The sequence below is a fragment of the Drosophila ananassae genome, chromosome 2R (assembly GCF_017639315.1).
Source record: "Drosophila ananassae strain 14024-0371.13 chromosome 2R, ASM1763931v2, whole genome shotgun sequence".
Lineage (NCBI taxonomy): Eukaryota > Metazoa > Arthropoda > Insecta > Diptera > Drosophilidae > Drosophila > Drosophila ananassae.
Genome location: NC_057928.1, coordinates 11,615,647 through 11,634,119, shown reverse-complemented (window position 1 = coordinate 11,634,119; position 18,473 = coordinate 11,615,647). Strand labels below are relative to the sequence as shown.

General features: G+C 40.4%; 2 protein-coding genes across 2 annotated transcripts; both read right to left on the bottom strand.

Moving 5' to 3' along the window:
• Positions 1–4,154: 4,154 nt before the first annotated feature.
• On the bottom strand, positions 4,155–5,883 carry LOC6502781. The gene has a single exon (XM_001957773.2). It carries the CDS (start codon positions 5,868–5,870, stop codon positions 4,155–4,157), a length of 1,716 nt encoding a protein of 571 aa, XP_001957809.1. The 5' UTR covers positions 5,871–5,883.
• A 131-nt stretch (positions 5,884–6,014) lies between these two features.
• Positions 6,015–7,729, bottom strand: LOC6502780. Its single transcript, XM_001957774.2, has one exon. It carries the CDS (start codon positions 7,727–7,729, stop codon positions 6,038–6,040), a length of 1,692 nt encoding a protein of 563 aa, XP_001957810.1. The 3' UTR covers positions 6,015–6,037.
• Positions 7,730–18,473: the final 10,744 nt, after the last annotated feature.

Sequence of the window (18,473 nt, the reverse complement as noted above, 5' to 3'; positions counted from 1 at the left end):
TTAAATGATAATTACTCAACCTGTCCAGAGGGAGGAAGCCATAAAAATTAATAAAAAAGAACTTGGCCATTAGTATGTAGCTTCCTTTTAAGCAATAAAGTAATAAGTGGATGAAGCAATTCCTGGGCTACCATATGCTTTGCAAATAAAACAATTAATCTAAATCAATAGACCATGCCCAAGGCTATGCAAATACAGCAATTACTCAAAGCCAATTCCCCCAACTTGAAATTGGTTTCAGTTTACGATCTTTGATTTTAATTGCAAGTCTTGCAATTTTTCGGTTCCCTGCTGTGATTATTTTCCATTTATCGAACCATTAACATCATATCCATATTGAATTTGCGCCAATCTTTGACAGTTTTCGCAACAATAAAATAAAGACTAGCCGAAAAATTCTTGGACTCGAATTACTCTGGCAATTTGTAATTAACATTTCATAAATTTGCCACCGTCTTGATTCCCAGCTATCTGCAGGAAGCCATAGCTTTGAGTCCGTGAAGGAATTCATTTACCTTGGATCTGCAATATCTAGCACAAATGATGTCAGCCTGGAGATTAAGCGGAGAATCACACTTGCCAACAGGTGCTACTTTGGGCTCAGTAGGCACTTTAACAGTAGAGCTCTCTCTCGACCGACAAAAATAACACTCTACAGGACGCTCATTCTTCCAGTACTCTTATATGGTGCGGAGTGCTGGACAGTGGTGCAATCCGATGCAGCTGCTCTTGGAGTGTTCGAGAGAAAGATTCTCCGCAAAATCTTTGGTCCAATCTGCGTTGGCGATGCTTATCGCACCAGATGGAACCACGAGCTGTATGAGCTGTACGGGGATGTTGATATAGTAAGCCGAGTCAAAATTCAAAGACTCCGCTGGCTGGGTCACATCGCCCGTATGGAAGAAGACGCTCCGGCTCGTAAGGTATTTGATGCGGTAATCGTCGGAAAACGGAGGAGAGGACGACCCCGGATACGTTGGCAGGACCAGGTGATGGAAGCCCTGTCTACATCTGGTGTTACCAACTGGCGAGCGCGGGCCCAGGACAGGAAAGCGTGGAGGCAGATTGTGCAACAGGCTGTGACCCGATAGGGTTGTGATGGCCATTTATTATTATTATTAAATTTGCCATCGCGATAAGGGATATTTTTCATTTTCCATTAAGAATCAATTAAAATGCAAAAAGAGACGGGCAGAAGGAAAAAAAAAACTAAAAAGAATAATAACCGAGATCAGTGCTGTCTGTGGTGTCTAGATGAAGTTATCGCGATTGAACCACTTTTCACACGAGATATAGATAAAGTCATTCCACAGCCCTCTTCTCATAAAGTGTGGCAATAAAAGAAAAATGTATTTTCATTGAAATAGCATAGTTTACACGAAATGCCAATAAATTGTGAGGAGATTAGGCTGCGGCCGAAGCTGGCCAGCTCCATTAAAAAAGAAATAAAAAATAAATATGCATAAATATATATGTGTGTGTGTACAAATAATATAGATATAGAATATGCTTGCCGATATAATCGCTGCCAGTGCCCGGTTAATGAATTGAATTGAATTTTTTCCAAGCCAAGTGGGCAGCAGCACCACCAGAGCAGCAGCCAAGTGGGCCGGCACTCTGTGCTCCGTAGGCATTGCGCTTTTTGATCTACTCTAGATTGGCACTTTTAGTAGCGCCAGAGAAATAATAATAATAAAAATTATGCACTTGCCACTGCGCACAAAATTTGCATGGATATACAAGTCTATTTCCGTGGCCACCGGGTGTTTTATCTATTTTTTGTGTTTGGCAGTTAAACTTTTATGCCAAATGCCATTTTTACAACTAATTGAAAAATGGCTTTTATTTAAAGACAGGCGCCATCTGTTAGGTTCATTTAGAACTGCCAAAGGATATGTTTTGGTTTAATGGTTGAAGTCCTTGCTATCAGCAAGGATAAAGTGTTATACGAGATGGAATAACACGTATACGTAAGGATATTTTTAGCTTGACAGGTTTTTATGTAGAATTTAATGTTTTTTAATTAAAAATAAATCCTCTTCAGGAAATAAATCAATTTCCGCTATATACTAAATAATTATTTTTGTATTTTTAAGTATATTTTCCATTAATTAGGCAAAGAATTTATGCAGCCAAGTGAAAAATTCCTCGAGAAGAATTTCCCTGGTAAAGCACTTTTAAAACACATGTGGGAAACTTTACAACATACTTAAGATTTCCCTAGTTAATCCCGCACTTAGACCCATGGGAAAATGTTCGGAATTCGGCGAACTAAAACACCCATTGATTTATTAGCATAGAAGCACACAAACTGGGGAACACAAAAAAGAGTAGCATTTTAATGTAATATGTTGTAAAGCCGGCACACGAATGCCGGCACATCCCCCCTGCTGGTTGGTGTCCCAAATGCATTAAAAGCGAAGCCGCCGAAAAGAAAATAAACAAACATAGAAACGCCCGCATTCCAATGAAAGCGCCAGGCGGCAGCTGCAAGTACAACCACCATTAGAAAACTTTCAACAATATTAAAAATATATTATAAATAAAACTAAAGAACATGATCTAAAACTAAAGAAAATTTCATTCACTCTCTTGATTAAAATGAAAATAATTTTAGGTGTTTTTCATTACTTTCTTTATTTAGTTTCTCTTGTTTTTTTTTAGTGCATTAGCTTGCAGTCGCACACAAGTCAAAGAAATTTGCTGTTAATTCACGTATTAACCTTTTGACATTTGGCAGCATCGCCAACGACGAGGCACAGCCTCGACAAAAAGGAAAAAATACAAGTCGACAAAATTCCAATATGAGGAGACAGAATCGCCTCAGGGAAAGCGGGGCAGGAGGAGCAGGGCTTGGGCACATCTGCCATGGAAAACTGTGTCAATGTGCCAACAAAAAAAAAAACTGCCGGGGCGTCGGTTCTTCACATTTGGGCGTGTGTGTGAGTCAAGTATCTGTGTGAAGATGTTGGCATGTGGGAGGGCGCAAGCTGTGATCGGCGGTCGGTTTGGTGGCAAGCCAAATGGAAAGCTGCAGCAATAAACAGGCAATATAGAACATAATAATACCTATTAGTAAATTATATATAAAATTAATTATAATAAATAAAAATATACAGCTACAACCCTTATCAGTTCATATGAAGATCACGTGGCGTATGCGATATATCCGAGACATCAACCTTCAAAAATAAAATGTAAGCCGTTTCCTAAATATATGTTAAAAACATTTATTATGTAGCTTCTCTTAGCCAAATAAACCCATTCAATTACAGGTCATCAAAACTCGTGTCTATGAAGTACGTGTGCGGCTCTCAATGACTTTCAATTAAATCAATATTCATCGTTTTGGCTGCGGCAGCCGCTTCGGGCTAAATGGCAATGGGGCGACCAAACTGGCGACTCTTAACTCCGCTCCTTGATTAAACGCGACAACAACAACAGCAACATCTGCACTAACAACAACCGGCAACAGCAGCATGGGAAAATGTGCAATTTTGGCCAAAAATAAATAAGCCAGACTGAGACTGAGACGGAGACCCGACCTCGTCTCCCAATTGTTGCGCAAATCTAAAAAAAATGGAAAAAAAAATAGCAACGCTGGCCGGCAATCAAAGATACACCGGGAGAGCAGAAAAATAAACATTTGAACTACTAGCCCAGGCCTTTCACAAAAAAAAACGGAAAAACATAAAAAATACACGAAGCAAAAATTTAAAGGAGGCGGGCGCCAAATCGCGCGCAAATAATTAATGTTTGGCAATAATCGAAGACACCTTCGGAGGCAGTCACCAGTTGCAGGTTGTAAGTTGCAGGTTGCACGTTTGCTGCTTGCTAGTTGCCAGTTTGCCATTTGCAATGCTGCTGTTGCTGCTGTCCACTTGTTGCACTTGCCAACGGCCATGCAAATGAGGCCGCAAGGGAGGCGTCGCCTGGCCAACACAAAAATATTTTAGCGTATTTTCGTTGTAATTACAGCTGGGTGGAGAGTTATGGGAAGAGATCTGTGGTTATGCCCCAAAAATGTTGCCTCAAAAGCCCCGCTGCGAAATGAAAATATGACACCAGAAATGGTTGAGGGAAAATGTTTAATAAACAAACAACCGGGATTTATTTAAAGATAAAGGGTGCACATTAAAGTCTTCAAAACAATGCTACAATTTGGAAACTATTTTGACAGTAATTTTTATTTTTTTAGTGAGTATTTCAAAGCAAAAACAAATCGTGGCTAAAAGCAAGCCGCCCAGCCACAATCCACCAATTAAATAATAATATTCCACATCGTTTGACTTTACTTCCATGTTCCGGTCTTGAAAACCATAATTCAAAAGCCCACTTTCAATGCCGTGGCGGTAGGCGTCGTCCTTGATTTTTAGGAAAATTCCGCTCTCGAATATCCTTATGACAAAGGAATTGAAAAATTGCAAGTATGGTTGGCCAAAATGAGTGGAAATCTGCATGGGTTGCTGGTAAAGGATGTGTGGAAATTTGCGGAAAATGGGAAAGCGTAGATACTGTTGCTGGTAGAGCGCGAATTCGATGCGATCGAAGAATCCAGAATGAATGCAGCTCGTGTTCAAGTTTCTTCGATACTCATCCACATCCAATTCCGGTGTAGTTACAATTCGTTTTATGAGATTCTTTCGATCGGGAATAAGTTTCTGCATAGTTTCCACATCCACGTCAATCAAGGGCCAAACGCTGTCGCTTTTGTCCAAATCGTCCCATGTATTTATTTGTTTCTCGTAAAGACCTGCCGCCAAATTGCTTGATAGCTTTGCCAAATAGAGGTTGGTGAGAATGAATCCAGAATGTGTCAGAATGAAAAACAGTAAAAAGCGATGATGAGAAGGCCGTGCTCCCATTTCCTTTCCACCCGATAGGTACAAAGCAAGTCGCAGGATTTGGAGAAACGTTTCACTTAAACTGAACTGGCCCTTGTATAAAATTTTTAATGCCAAAGAGCAGTAGACCAACATTATTAGCCAGGTTATCCAGCTGGTGAAGGTATAAGGACTGCTCACATAGAGGAAGTTTGGCAACAGTCGCGATGAGGGCACGATGAGACCGCAGTTTTCAAGATATAAAATACTAGTCATTGCAAATGTATCCAAAGGTCTTATAAGAAATGGAAAAAAGTCAATGGATCGATTAGCCAAAAGCTCTAGACCTTCGTTAACTGTTTTAATATCCACCAGATCAATAGTACCATTAAAGTTATTGGCAAAATCCACGACAGTTCTGAGCATGTAGCCGGTAAGTATTAATCTGTTATGACGATCCCTGAAGGAAAACCATCGAGGTGCTCCAGCTGTGACAAGGCCAATGGTTACATTGTAGCCCAATAAGTTCCACTTCAAAAGTGATTTGTCGTAATATTCTTCAACCCTATTTAAGTGTAAGATCCTCACCTCTGGAAATGGTTGAAAGGTGTAAAATCCTTCAAACTCCGGGAGTATTACGAGTAGATTAGGCAATCCTTGGTCAAAACACTTTTTAAAGATTTTGTGTAATCTTTCAACTTTTCCGTTTTTGTAAAATATTATTACGTGCAAGTGTTGGTACTTCCATAGCCAATTTGTAAGATAGTTTATACCGCTTTCTAGATACTTATCTTCGAGATAGAGAACTGTGATTGTGGAACTACTAAAGTTGCCTTCAAGAACTGTTTGAAATATTGGGTTTTTAAACCAGAGAGTTTGTCTTAAAGGCTGTTTGGATTCTTCCAGGACATCGGAGCCATCTCCGAATTCCAAATATACAATAATTTCAGATGGATAATATCTATTCAACTCGTGAATCGCTTCAACCAAACGATTCCCTCCGAAAAGCGAGAGGTTCTGAAGTGTATTTATGTAAAGCAGAGCCATTTTTAGGACTGAGAGCTTACGTCTAGCTCCAATCTTCTTTTATAGGCCCTTTTTCGAGAGTCATTATTCTGTCAATCATAACTTTAAGTATTATTTTGTCACAGTAACATCAATTTAGGGATAAAAGAAAGTGTAATTGTTAGGGATAGGTGTAAAAATTATCCGAATTAGCCCCTCCACTTCTCAATCATAAAAATAACACCCCCAAATAGCCAACCCACAGCCAGAAGTATGTACGCAAAGTAATAGAACTCCATGTTAAAGACTTGAGTTTCCCATGTTGTGGATTTTCGAAAGGTTATCTCTCCACTGGAAATTCCTTCGAGATAGGCATTCAACCTGAGCTTTTGATAGATTCCAGACTCCCAGATCCTCTGGAGATAATCGTTGAACAATTCCACGTACGGCAATCCATGTCGGAGGGGTATGAAAAAAAGTCGTTGGACAAAGATCTCCGGAAGTATCTTAAAAAGCGGCACTCGAAGGTATTGCTGTTGGCTCAACTCAAATTCAATGCGATCACCAAAGGCGAGGTACGAATAGCTTGTATTTAAATTTTTTCGAAGATAAAGAACCTCCTCCAAAGATGTTTCTCGAACAATGTTTTGAAGACCCGGTTGAATGTAGTTTCTCTTTGACATGCTCAGCAGAACTTCCGTATCGAGGCTCTCGAGAAGTAAATTAAACTTCCCATTAACCATATCGTCAAAACTGTCAATTTGTTGCTTATAAAGGCCAGTGGTTAACGAGCTTGATAACTGGGCCGTGTACATATTGGTCAATACAAAGCCAACAGGAAAGAGTACCAGGAAAGGAAGGACATGCCGCAGTCCAAGACTGAAATGCCATCGGTTGTGATTAGGAAGTTGGACCATCAACTGGAGTACATCCATGAAAGTGGATGCCAAAGAAGTTGATGCCGCGTTTTGCTTCCTGAACTTTATCCACCAAATTCCAATTGAAGCGTAAATGAAACTTAGAATTAACGCTATCCAAACATTGCATCGAAAAGTCCTTATGAAGTAAAGACTCTTTGGGAGTGGTTCCGCCCAAGGCACTATGAAATAGCTATTGACGTTATAGAGGACATAGCTGCGATAAAAGTAAGTCCAATTAAAGTTGAACAGAATCCTGGGAACAATATCAACGTCGCCGTTTTGTAAAATTTTGAAGCCAATAGTGTAGGGTATGGGATCTTGATCTTTTAGAACATAAGTCTCAGTGCCATTGTAGGTGTTAATAAATCCCTGGATCAACTTGTACATATAACCAGCATAAACTTCCTTTCCATGGCGGTTCTTGTAGTGAAAACAACGAGGTGACATTGTTTCAACACTAATCCTTACCGGCTCCCCTTGCAGGTTTCTCAGCTTCGTTAAGTGCCTAAAATCTTTGATTTCTTCGACTTGATGTAGTTCAATATGTGGATAGGGTTTATAGGTGAACAGACTTCCATTCGTCACATCCAAAGCCAATACATGCAGGAATCCTTGTTTCAAGGCTTTGCCAAAATCCACAGCCCGATTTCTAGTGATATATAAAACAGGCAAGTGCTGTAAAGCCCAAAGAAACTCCTTAACTCCTGCCAGAGTTTGATTTTCTGTGGTTTCCGACAAACAGGCTATAATCAAGGCGTTTTCACTAAACCTTCCCATCAGTCTTTCCATGGGAAGATAAGTGTTCAGATGTAAAGCTGACACACTCTGGTCGATGGATAGTTCCTGATCTTGACAGTCGAAATAGACATTCAGTTGTCTATCCAAATCGCGATTGAGTTGTCGTATAACTTCATCAACTGGCCATCCTGCGACCGTGTTGAGTAACAGGATTATTACTAAGAAGCCCAAAGAGCTGCACATGGTTCTGCCGAGCTGGAAAAAAGGATACTGTGACCCTCGAAACAATGGCAGTGAAGTTTTAAGGCCTGGCCAAAAAGATCTCAATCGGAAACAATTACACTGCATTGTCAATAACTTTGAGTTGAGGTGGAAGTTGAACTCGAAGTCCAAGAGCAAGTCGTGCGCGGGTGAACCCACAAAGAGAAACTTAAAGCTTCAAAATAAAATATAAGAAAATTATAAAATTAAATAATGTACCACAACTTTTTCATAGGAATCAAATCAAGCTAAAGATCCTCCCTTTTTGTAGGTCAAATTTCTTAGAATATTACCTAGATTTTCTTTCAGTGTCTGGCTTATCGCAGCATCTACCAAATTGCCCCTTTGACCACGACCACGTTAACGTAATTGTTTGCGGTCTGGCTACGGCTGTTCTAACGTGACCGAACAATTGCTAAATGTCATAGATATTGTTAATAAAATTACATGATTGCATAAATGGGCGCTAAACTGGGCGGTGATCTAAGAAAATTATGTCAGCCCAATGGTATTTTTTTTCAGCCAATCGGTGAGTGATTCCAAGTGTAATCTAAAGTGCTGATAAAAGCATTTTGTTCACATGCGAGATGATCGAGGAAATCAAACAAAGCCGCTGCTTGTTGACCAAATGGGAGCTTCTAAGAAAAATGAGTGGAATTTGGGTTATTATTGTACTCACACTCACTTTCCAGATTGCATAATTCCTCAAAAAATAACATTAAACGGGTTGACCCTTTGCTCCGATTAGGCCCAAATGCTGTCACTGACTTTGACTTGGTTATTTACGAGTTCTGGAATTTGTGGCTGCAGTTTTGTGTTGGCCAGAAACTCGTTAGCCCACAAAGGCTACAAACGAACCGCATTGAAATTGAAATCGCTCATAAATTCAGTTGCTAATTGTAAAGAATGGCAGACCTTGGAGCTCAAAAGTAAAAAAATATATGTATTTCCAATAGCTACTGCTTCTGCATAGAATGCCAAAGACAACAAACAAGCTGGGCTAAAATTATGAAGCTGCAGAAACGATACAAATAACAATAAATAAATATAAATTTCAAGCGCAAACATAAAGAGCTATTGACTGTTGACTTTTATGAACAATTAGGCGGCAGCCACTTAAAATGGCCAACAAACCCATGGCATGCATAAGTGAGTATGTGTTCGTTCGTATTCCCCAGATGCAGATACGCAGCTCCGAAACAAAAGATACTCCGACTCAGATACCTAGATACTTGGATATACGTATAAGGCCGCCGTTTCGCTAATCGTATTGGTAATGGCTTCTCTATGGGCCTGGCCCAATAATAAACAACAATTGATTAGATCGACAACTGCGGTATTTGAAAGATTAAAAGGGGGCGTCACTCGGGTGGGGTGGGGGCGCGACTCGGGAGGGTGCCAGGGCATTTGGACTTTAATTAATGCATTCAAAGCATTTATGTAAATGGCGGGAAATAATTTATCACCCATTCAAGACAGCAACTGGCAACGACCAATCAAATGTGGCATCCAAAACATTGCAGTGGAAATTCTTTCGACTCTAAATTAAGATGTGATTTAACTTTTTATGTATCTTATTTAACAAGTATCTTATTTTATTTAATTCTTAATAATATTTTTAATTGAAAAATTTGAAAATATTTTCCACTTCATGGTATTTACTGTGCCCTGTCTCCAACACAAAAAAAAATCTTTAGATATTTTCCATTTTTTCTCGATTTGTGTCTGTTCATTAGTGCAACGCCCACACATTGAGCATGGCTGTGGGCGTGGCCGCAGCGAACATTAAATGCGGCTCCGTTTGATTTTTCCTCGGATTTCTCGTTGGCTTTTTATGGTTGTTGTTTTTCCATGTAATTAGTACTTAATTTATAATTTTTGTGGCGCAAAAATTGCAACCAAATTGCTGAGCAATGTTTTATATTCCCCATTGAGCTGTGTGTTTGCTTGAGAAATCGGCGCAAGGTTATAGATTCTAGATACTGGGGGAGCTGGAGCTATTCGAAGGCGGACTGTGGGCCGGCCCCCGGCGGTTTTATGTGTGGGTGGCTTTAAAACTTTTTGTTGGACTGCGATTTGTGGGATAAATTCCAATGGAATTGGCTCTTTTTTTTTGCTCTTTCGATCGTCAGGCGGAAATGTGCCACAGATCTACCATAAAAAATGGTTTAACTTTTCAAGATTCTTTTGTGCTGGCACTTTGGCAACAATTTCCGCAAATTAAACAACAATTTCTATCTGCCTCGATGCCAGCTAGTCAAGTGCTTAGCTCATATTGGCCAAGACTATTAACTGTGGCTATTATATAGCCAGGGATACACAAGAGCATCAGAAATTCCACAAACAATTTGAAAGGTACACTAAAAAAGTTTCAAGATGAGCAAGGGCTTCTTAGTACTTCTAGTAGTAGGAAAGAAATTTCATGTTATATTCCATTTCCCTCAGTGTAAATTAAGTAAAGTGGATGGTTGATGCTCATCCAATCGAGCCATACAATTAAATAACAGTCCAGCAAGTTAATGCGACTAACTAGAAATAAATAAACAAGGCAGGCAGGCAACCACCAACCACCTCTTTGCCACTTTGCCGCACCACCATGACCACGACTACCACCCTGGCCGAGAGCAGCGCCATCACTCAATCTCAATCCTCATTGTGGTCGTCAATCAAGGTTGGCCGGTACTACTACCTGTAGTTGGTAGTACTGGTAGTTGGACTACTGTGCGTACCCGATGGGAGGGTCTTTTCAGTATCTCTTCTGTATTTTTTGCTTTGGCGGGCTTGGGGACCGCATAATGATAGAGCGGACCGCGGGCCTGGCGTTAGTCTCCGCGAGTCTTTGAGACGGGCCTTTCTCAATTACCTTTGACTAAATTATGGCCAATTGTTGCACTGAACATGTGTTGCATAATTACGGGCTGTGGCAGCCACGTACGCTGCAAGTTGGTAGCTGCGAGCTGAAATTTGATTACTGCTTATAGATTAGAGACGCGAATGACGGTGGACGGTGGTGGTGGAGGGAGTTGGACCTTCGGCTCCACATTACAAAACACTGTAATAAAATTGTTAGGCCGAGAGTCCTTTTCTTTACAACAAAAAGACGTAATAAGCATTGTGCTTCTCCCAGTGTAGTTGTTACCTCGAATTGAACTTGCGCCTTTGGGCCTCCACTAAATGTGTTGCAAACTTGGCCACGTTGACAGGTTAATGTCCATGGCCAGCAGATCCGTGGCGGGGGTGGCAGCTTAAGAGGGGTTAGGGTGGTTAAAGGTATGGGATTCTGTGGTTTAGGGCGTTAACGCTAAACTAACCAAATCAATTTTTTTAGAGCCATAGAAAAAGAGGGAAACGGGCAACCCACACGTGTCGGCAACAACAATGTTGTTGTTTTGTTTGGGTTGTTGGATTTTTGTTGTTCGGTTGTTTTGGCCGTGTGGCAGGCTGGTTGTTACCATTATTGTTGTTGTTGTTATTATTGGAGTCGGTGGGGCAATTAGCGTCGCAACATTTACGAGTGCCAGACAAATTACCGGGCAACATGTTGCAATTAAAATAACGGCACGCCAACTTTCCCCGCAAATCGATCGCAGCAGCAAAAATGTTGCGAGCGCGCGTGCGACAACAAAAAAACACACACTTTTTGTTAGTGTTGTTTGGCGTGAGTTTATGGCACAAAACACTTAGCCAAGAGAGCCAAACCTTTCGCACACAAATTCAATTTGTTTGCATTTTAATTGTCGTTTGTCGCCAAAGTGTTGGAAAAGAAAAATTGCTAACAACTCGTCGCCAGTTGTCGCAGCAAATGCAACACACACTCTCCACTAACACACACTCGTACACACTCTTACACCATTTTATGGCCTTATCCTACGCATTTTCAATGCTGTTAACAGCTTTGTCCGAGGGTGTGTTAAATATTTTTTATGGCTTACTTTGTGCGCCCAACAATCATTTTTGTTTTCCTCCTCGGCTGGCCTGGCATTTTGGCTTAAAGCTGCATTGACTGCCATTTTTATGGTTATTAAAGCCGCGAGCCGTCTGTATATTCTTTTTTTGTTTTTTTTTTGTTCCTTTTTTTTTGGCCCTCATGTATTAGCTGTTTGGTTGTTAGTTGTTCCGTTGTTGTCGGTTGTCGTTGTGGGCGCAAACTTCAAGATAATTACGTGCTAAAAGTCAAGACAACACAAAGCGCTCAAGATAAGTCTGCATTTTAATGTTGAGAATTTATGAAACACTAAAGAAACGACATGAGCCACATGAAATGTTGAAAAATTGTCATTACGAAATTCCGATCTTATCGTAAAAAAATGTGAAATAAAATATTTGATCGGGTGTTGCAACCAGAGACTCTGTAATCTCTGATATAGATTATAATTTCACAGACGCGATTTCAATTGAGAGAAAATATCGTATAACCGAAAAATATCATGTGTGGTCCTAAGCTCTTGTAAGTTGCCTCTAAGCCCTGTGGCCGCAGACTGTAAAGCCCCACTGTGACCCGAGACTTGGCCAACAACAGGTAGACACAAAGAAAAAAAATTACCAGAAAAGTGGTGGAGAGGTAAGAAAAAAAAAAGGCAAATCAATAACGCAGGCAACACCTGCAGCCCAAGTCACACATGGTGAGCTGTCAAAAAAGCAACAAATACAGAGTCAGTCTGCCAATTGTCGACAATCAATCAACTATTGTTGTTAAGTGCCCGTTTATGTGGCTGATTTTTTATTGCAAACGCATTTCCCCTCCATAAACTAGAAATAGAAAAAAAAGCTGGAAAAAAAACAGAAGAGAAATAACCATTCGTACACGATAGTATTCGATTTCTATCCACGAACTGGAGATACTCTTTGAGGATCTAAAAGGCTCCACTCCAGAGAGTACCTCCACTTGCGGCCCGGCTCGTTGCATGGTATTTGCATGGTGTTGCAAAACCCGATCTACCTCGATCGATTTCCAATTGGCAACAACAAGTGCAATCAGGTGATGTACTGCATTTGATTTGCTCTGCCCGTTGCAGTTGCAGTCAGTCGCTGGTGTTGTGTTATGCAAACGCAAAATGTCAGGCACCTGGGCAACATGGGGCTGGAATCGCCAAATGAATGTCAAACATATTGGAGCGACCGTTGCAAATGTCAGCATTTGACAGAAGACAACAACACAAACAACGCCAATAACACATACAAGATGCACTTGAAAAAATGGGAGAGGTCTAACGTCTTTAGCAATTTATTACTTGAGGAGAACATTTTATAGAAGTGGCCCTCGCTAGTTAAGATTTTTCTGTAGACTAATTCTAGTCTTTTGTGTTTCTCCAAGTGTCCAGACTATGTTGCACTTGTTCCTGCAACATGTAGCAGCCTGATTGGCCTGGCAAGCGACAAATTAGGCTGGCAATCGCTTGACTCTGGCCACGTTTATGGGCCATTAACTTTGTATCGGCATAGCCAACGCCTTGATTAAGCAATTTTATTCCACTGACCACCATCCACCTTTAACCACCGTCCACCGTCCACCGTCGCTTTTTTCGGCAACTCCTATGATGGCCATTTTACCAATTATGTTTGGGGCATGCGTGGCTGATATACGGAGATATCCGTAAAGTCGGGGGTCAGCAATTTTTGATTAACCCTGCCACGGCAATGAAACCATTATCGAACTGACCACTGACCCAAAACCATAACCGTAACCGTAACCACATAGCAAGTGCAATAGCAATAGCTTTTCCTGCTATACAGTTGATTTTTTGTTATTTTTTTTTTTTGGCCCACCCATTTATCTAATCTCTGACATTAGTTGAAAGCGTTTGATGCGAAAATTGCAGCTCTCCTCTTGGCCGAAACTGAATTATTATATTTGGCACTCTTTCGATTTTTTTCTTTTCGAGGATTGTAATTTATGTTTTGGCCCGAAAAGTCAATTGATATGGCCCAGGCGATAACAGAAACGTTGTCTATTTCTGTTTTTTTGGCAAGGTTTTTGTTTTGGCCCTGAGGCTACGAAATGCACCACGAGATTGATGGCAAGCTGGAGATGGAGTTGTCTGGGCCAAGATGCGGGTTCAAAGGCAGCCCTCTGCCCCGCTGATAAAGCTGTAGATGTTTTGGCAAATTGATTTTACGGATTTTCAAGCCGGTTGAGGAGGTGGGGGCGAATAACTCAAGTGTCGCCATGGGGCATACTTAGACTTTAAACAGATCGTTGGCCCGAGATTGGAGGAGGCGTTCCCAGAAGTATAAGGACGGAGATAAGTAAGTGGTAGACGATTGTTATTTTAATGTTATGGTCATGCCTTTCTGGCTCGAATTGGGTGACGAATTGTTGGTGGGCGTTGGTAACGGATTGACAGCACAGCAGAAACCTCCTTAGAAGTAGGTGGTTTTTGCGGCATGGACTTTCCCATATACCGTCGCTGCTGCCTAACCTTTTGACCCACTGACAACTGATCCAATCCGGCCATATTTGTTGCACACTTCACTTCATTTGTGCCACATTGTACACCTACAAATGTCACTCAAAGCAAAAAACATGTTAATTTAACTCGAAAAAAAACAAAAACAAAACAGAGAAACACAACTTTAAATACCCCCAAGACAACAATGGCAGCCAAAAAAGGTCTAAACGAAACGGAGATCACAAGTCACGATAATGATAAATCGCAGCACAAACATTTAGCCAGGTTGGATGTTGGCTACTGCCACAAAAGGTCGAGGGTGGGTACACAGGCAACAGTAGCAGTGAATTTATTTACTCATTGTACAATCAAGAAATAAATAATAGCACAAAAACTAGCTAGCCGGGAGTTAGAGGGAGAAAAACCAAAAACTGAAAACTAAAAACCAAACTGAAAACTGAAAAACAAAAAGCACAAACACGAAGAAAATAAAAACTGCCTGGCAAAAAACTTATGGCAAAACATCAAAAAAAGGCAACGTGTCACAGTTCGTGAAATAACAATAGTTCAGTATCGGCCCCGGCGGCTGGATGATCAGAGACTCAAAGTCTGTCTTGGCCAAAAAAAAAAAAAATAGAAATAATGCCTGATTTCGGGGCTAAGCTGTGGCCGAGGAGGGGGTTTGGGATTGGGTGCCAGATCAATATCTCAATGAGTTGACGATTGAGTCGAGGCTGCCGAATAAGTTGCGAGGGGTTAGCTTTTAGGTGGCTTGTCATTCGTTTGGCTTCTGTGGTAAATGTAGTTTATTTTCATAGCTTATGACAACAGCAACAGGCATAGCCATAGCAATGGCAACGGCAGCTACTACTATAGCCCCCAGCAACTGCCAGCTCCATAGTTATTCTGGCTTATTTGATTATGGCCACAAAATATTTGGATTTGGATTTTTTTCCTCGCCTTATGCTATGCATAAATTATGGCATATTTATTTAAATGCATTCGCCTCTAAAGGTCAACCACAAAAATGGAAACATTTTCTGCTGAGCATTATAACAAAATTTATATACATTTATTTATTTATTATTTTTTTAGGAAAAATTTGGAGCAATGTTGTTGCTGTCACGAAAAGTGGCGACCCAAATTGAAATTGCAACTTTATGGGTTTCGTTAGTGTAATCGCTAGAAGCACTGATCATGCCTTGCATTTGATTAAGTTTTGAAGATGCTTTTTCAATTGGCATTTAGCTTTGGTCTTAAGGTCTTATTTGTCTGGCTTATTGTTGCCTAACAATTATGTAGAACAAAGTATCCTTACCTCAATTTTCTTACCACCTTTTCAATCATCTTCACCTAATCATAATCATCTTTATTGTTGAACATTTTTTTGTCGCTCAACCCCGGCCATATCCTTGTGGGCTTCTATATGCAATAATTGCCGATTATCTGATATTTTAATGCATTGTAATAAACGCTTATGTTGTCGTCATCGCTGCTGCTGCTGTTGTTGTTGGTTTTGGTGTTGGTGTTTTTGTTGGCATAAATAAGCCCGGCTCGTACTCAAATGAACGATGCTTATCTGCGGCACAACTCAGCAGAAATATCCCAAGATGATGGGCCCCAGGAGGAGGCGTTAAGAGGGGCAGAGATTGTTGCGAGAGGGTAATGTGGCCAATAAACTTTAACTACGACAAAAGACGCATTTTGCTGCTACTTAAGACCAATAAATCTAAGCAGCTGCACTAAGTTGCTGATGTTGCTGGTGGCTTTTGGTGTTGCTAGTGGCTGTTGTTGCTGTTGATGTTGCTGCTCTTGCTTGTGCTGCACTTTTCAACTCATCGGCGCGGCCAAGAAAAAAGACCATCTTGAATCCCAGGCCATGTCCATGTCCAGGTCTCTACGACGCGACGCGATTGTCATCAGCAACGGCTTTATCATTGTTGTTGCTGCCGCTGACTTGGCATGTAATAAGTTTCAAGATGATGCTGCAATTACCGCAGAACAGCAACAACATCAACGCACTGATAAAATAGCCTTGAGTGTTGATGCAAATGCACAGGAAGAAATAAATTTATAAAATTATATACCTAATAAATTAAAAACCATTTTTGTGGCAAGAACCGACCCGCTTATATTTTTTTCCAGCACTTAGAAATAACATATAAAAATCTATTCAAAGTATCTATTGTTTTTTTTCAGTTTTAAAAGGGGCTTGACTATAGTCCCATCGTTTCTGCCCCATCTTTGGTCGTCTAGCTGCGTGTGGGGCAACTCATTAGTGGCATTTGACCTGCCTTGCACTCTTGGCTGATTGAATTTGCCATAACAAACAGGCAAAGCAACAGCAACATCAACAGCAACACGACCACGGCAATAGCCACAATTTCCGCCTGTCAAAAATCGTTTTTCTCTAACACTTGAATGCTGCTTGGTGGCAACCGGCGACATGTTTGCCACCCAGTTCAGAAAACGAAAAAAAATATTATACATATACAGTATACCTAATAATTATGACCTAAAGGACCTTATTCATTCCATGCCTCGACGCCTGAATGCTGCATTAGATGCTAAGGGACAACACACCAAATATTAGAATAATTAAGGCTATAGTTTTTAAGTTTTCGTGATCATGTGTTCATTTTGCAAAGAATTACTTGACAGCTTATGAAGTGCCTATTTTTTATTTTTATGGATTTTGTTTATGTTTTATTTTGAAATTCGCTTTGTTTTTAGATTATTATTGTAGAATATAAGTGCCTTAACAATAATGTGAAAGAAAAAATGGAATAAATTGAATTATTATTAGTGAAAATTCCACTTGAAAATGAATTTCAATGACTTTTTTCATTTTGCAAAGAATTAATTGACAAACTGTATAAGATCCAAAAAGAGGTGGGGCTGCGGATTGGTATTTTGTAATCAACGCTATGCAAATGCCTAAGCGTAGTCACAGCATAAATTAAGCATCTAAAATCGCTGGCAGGCTGCTGATCTTGTCGATGTGTTGCAGATGTGTTGCTGATGTGGCAGCTGATATTCGTGTTTGGATAAAAAATAAGGAGAACACCTTGCCAGCGATGAGATCGGTGAAAATTTTGTCGATTTTACACTGATCTGGTGCAGTGATAATTTTATTTGCTCAATAGATGATGATGAATCACTTCCTATCTTTTGAGACTTACAAATTTTAAAAACTGCACCCAATTTACTAAGTGTGGCATACTTTAGCACCTTATTGGTCACACATTATCTTTCACACCATATTTTCGTACGAGTGTTAATTAATGTTTCCGCGCAAATGTGTGCTGATCGATTTTGGTAAAGATAAAATAGACAAATATTTAAGTGTGGGAACTAAAAATTGCCATAATTTTTATTTCAAGATACTCCCATGCTATGACAGACATCAATTGAAAATTCCTTTCGTTCTTTCACCATCGGACATTAACTAATTGAAACATTCTCTCACCTTGCCACCAGTCATCTCTTTGGTAAGTGAACTCCATGAACTCCCCTTCCGAGGAAAAATAACTTGCCGCATACACGGTGGTTATGGTGGTTACGATTATGGCCCACATGTGCAACCTGACTCCTCGGCTGGCTCGGCGGAAAACAATTTCCATCTGCAAGGCCATAACTCAGCTCATTGTCAGGCCCACGACCCACACACTGACCCCACACAAAAAATATATAAAAAGCATGCAGTAAAAAGAAGTGAAGCTAACTTGGTTAGGCGTCAACAGGGTCAGGAAGTATGCAACATGCAGCATGCGGCATTCGGAAAGCAAAAGGTCAAACGGCTGCTGTAGCCATTTGTCAATTTCATAAGGTAGAGTTGTCCATAAAAAATATGAATATTTTTTATTGCTTGTAAACTGCTTTTTTAAGTGAAATGGAGAAACTGAAGTATGTTAATAAAAAAAGTCATAAAATAAAATTAAAATATTTCGAGATATTGAAGCTTAAAGAATTCTTTGGCCAAGTATGTAACTCGGTTGGGGCACTGAGGTGTGGGGCATGCGGTGTGAGGCAACGGAGAGAGTGGCAGCATTAGAATAGGGCAACAAATCATCTCCATTAACCCAAAACAAAACTGCGCACACAATCGCTGAACGTGCATCTGCAGCACGCTCTAACTTCGGCCCTGATGGTGGTCCCCATAAAACAGCATAAAAACAACATGGAGCATAACAGAAACAAAAGCAACATCCACATTGCCGTGCCAAAAGTTAAAAAACAAGAAAAACAAAAACAAAAGCTCAGTGCACCGCAACTAAAGGTGGTAAAATTGGTGTCACTTGTCACGTAGAACGTTAATTGTGAAACGGAAATGCTGG

Bases quoted from the DNA above. Each gene is read 5' to 3' on its own strand.
- LOC6502781 (XM_001957773.2), bottom strand. From the start codon at position 5,870: ATGGCTCTGCTTTACATAAATACACTTCAGAACCTCTCGCTTTTCGGA.
- LOC6502780 (XM_001957774.2), bottom strand. From the start codon at position 7,729: ATGTGCAGCTCTTTGGGCTTCTTAGTAATAATCCTGTTACTCAACACG.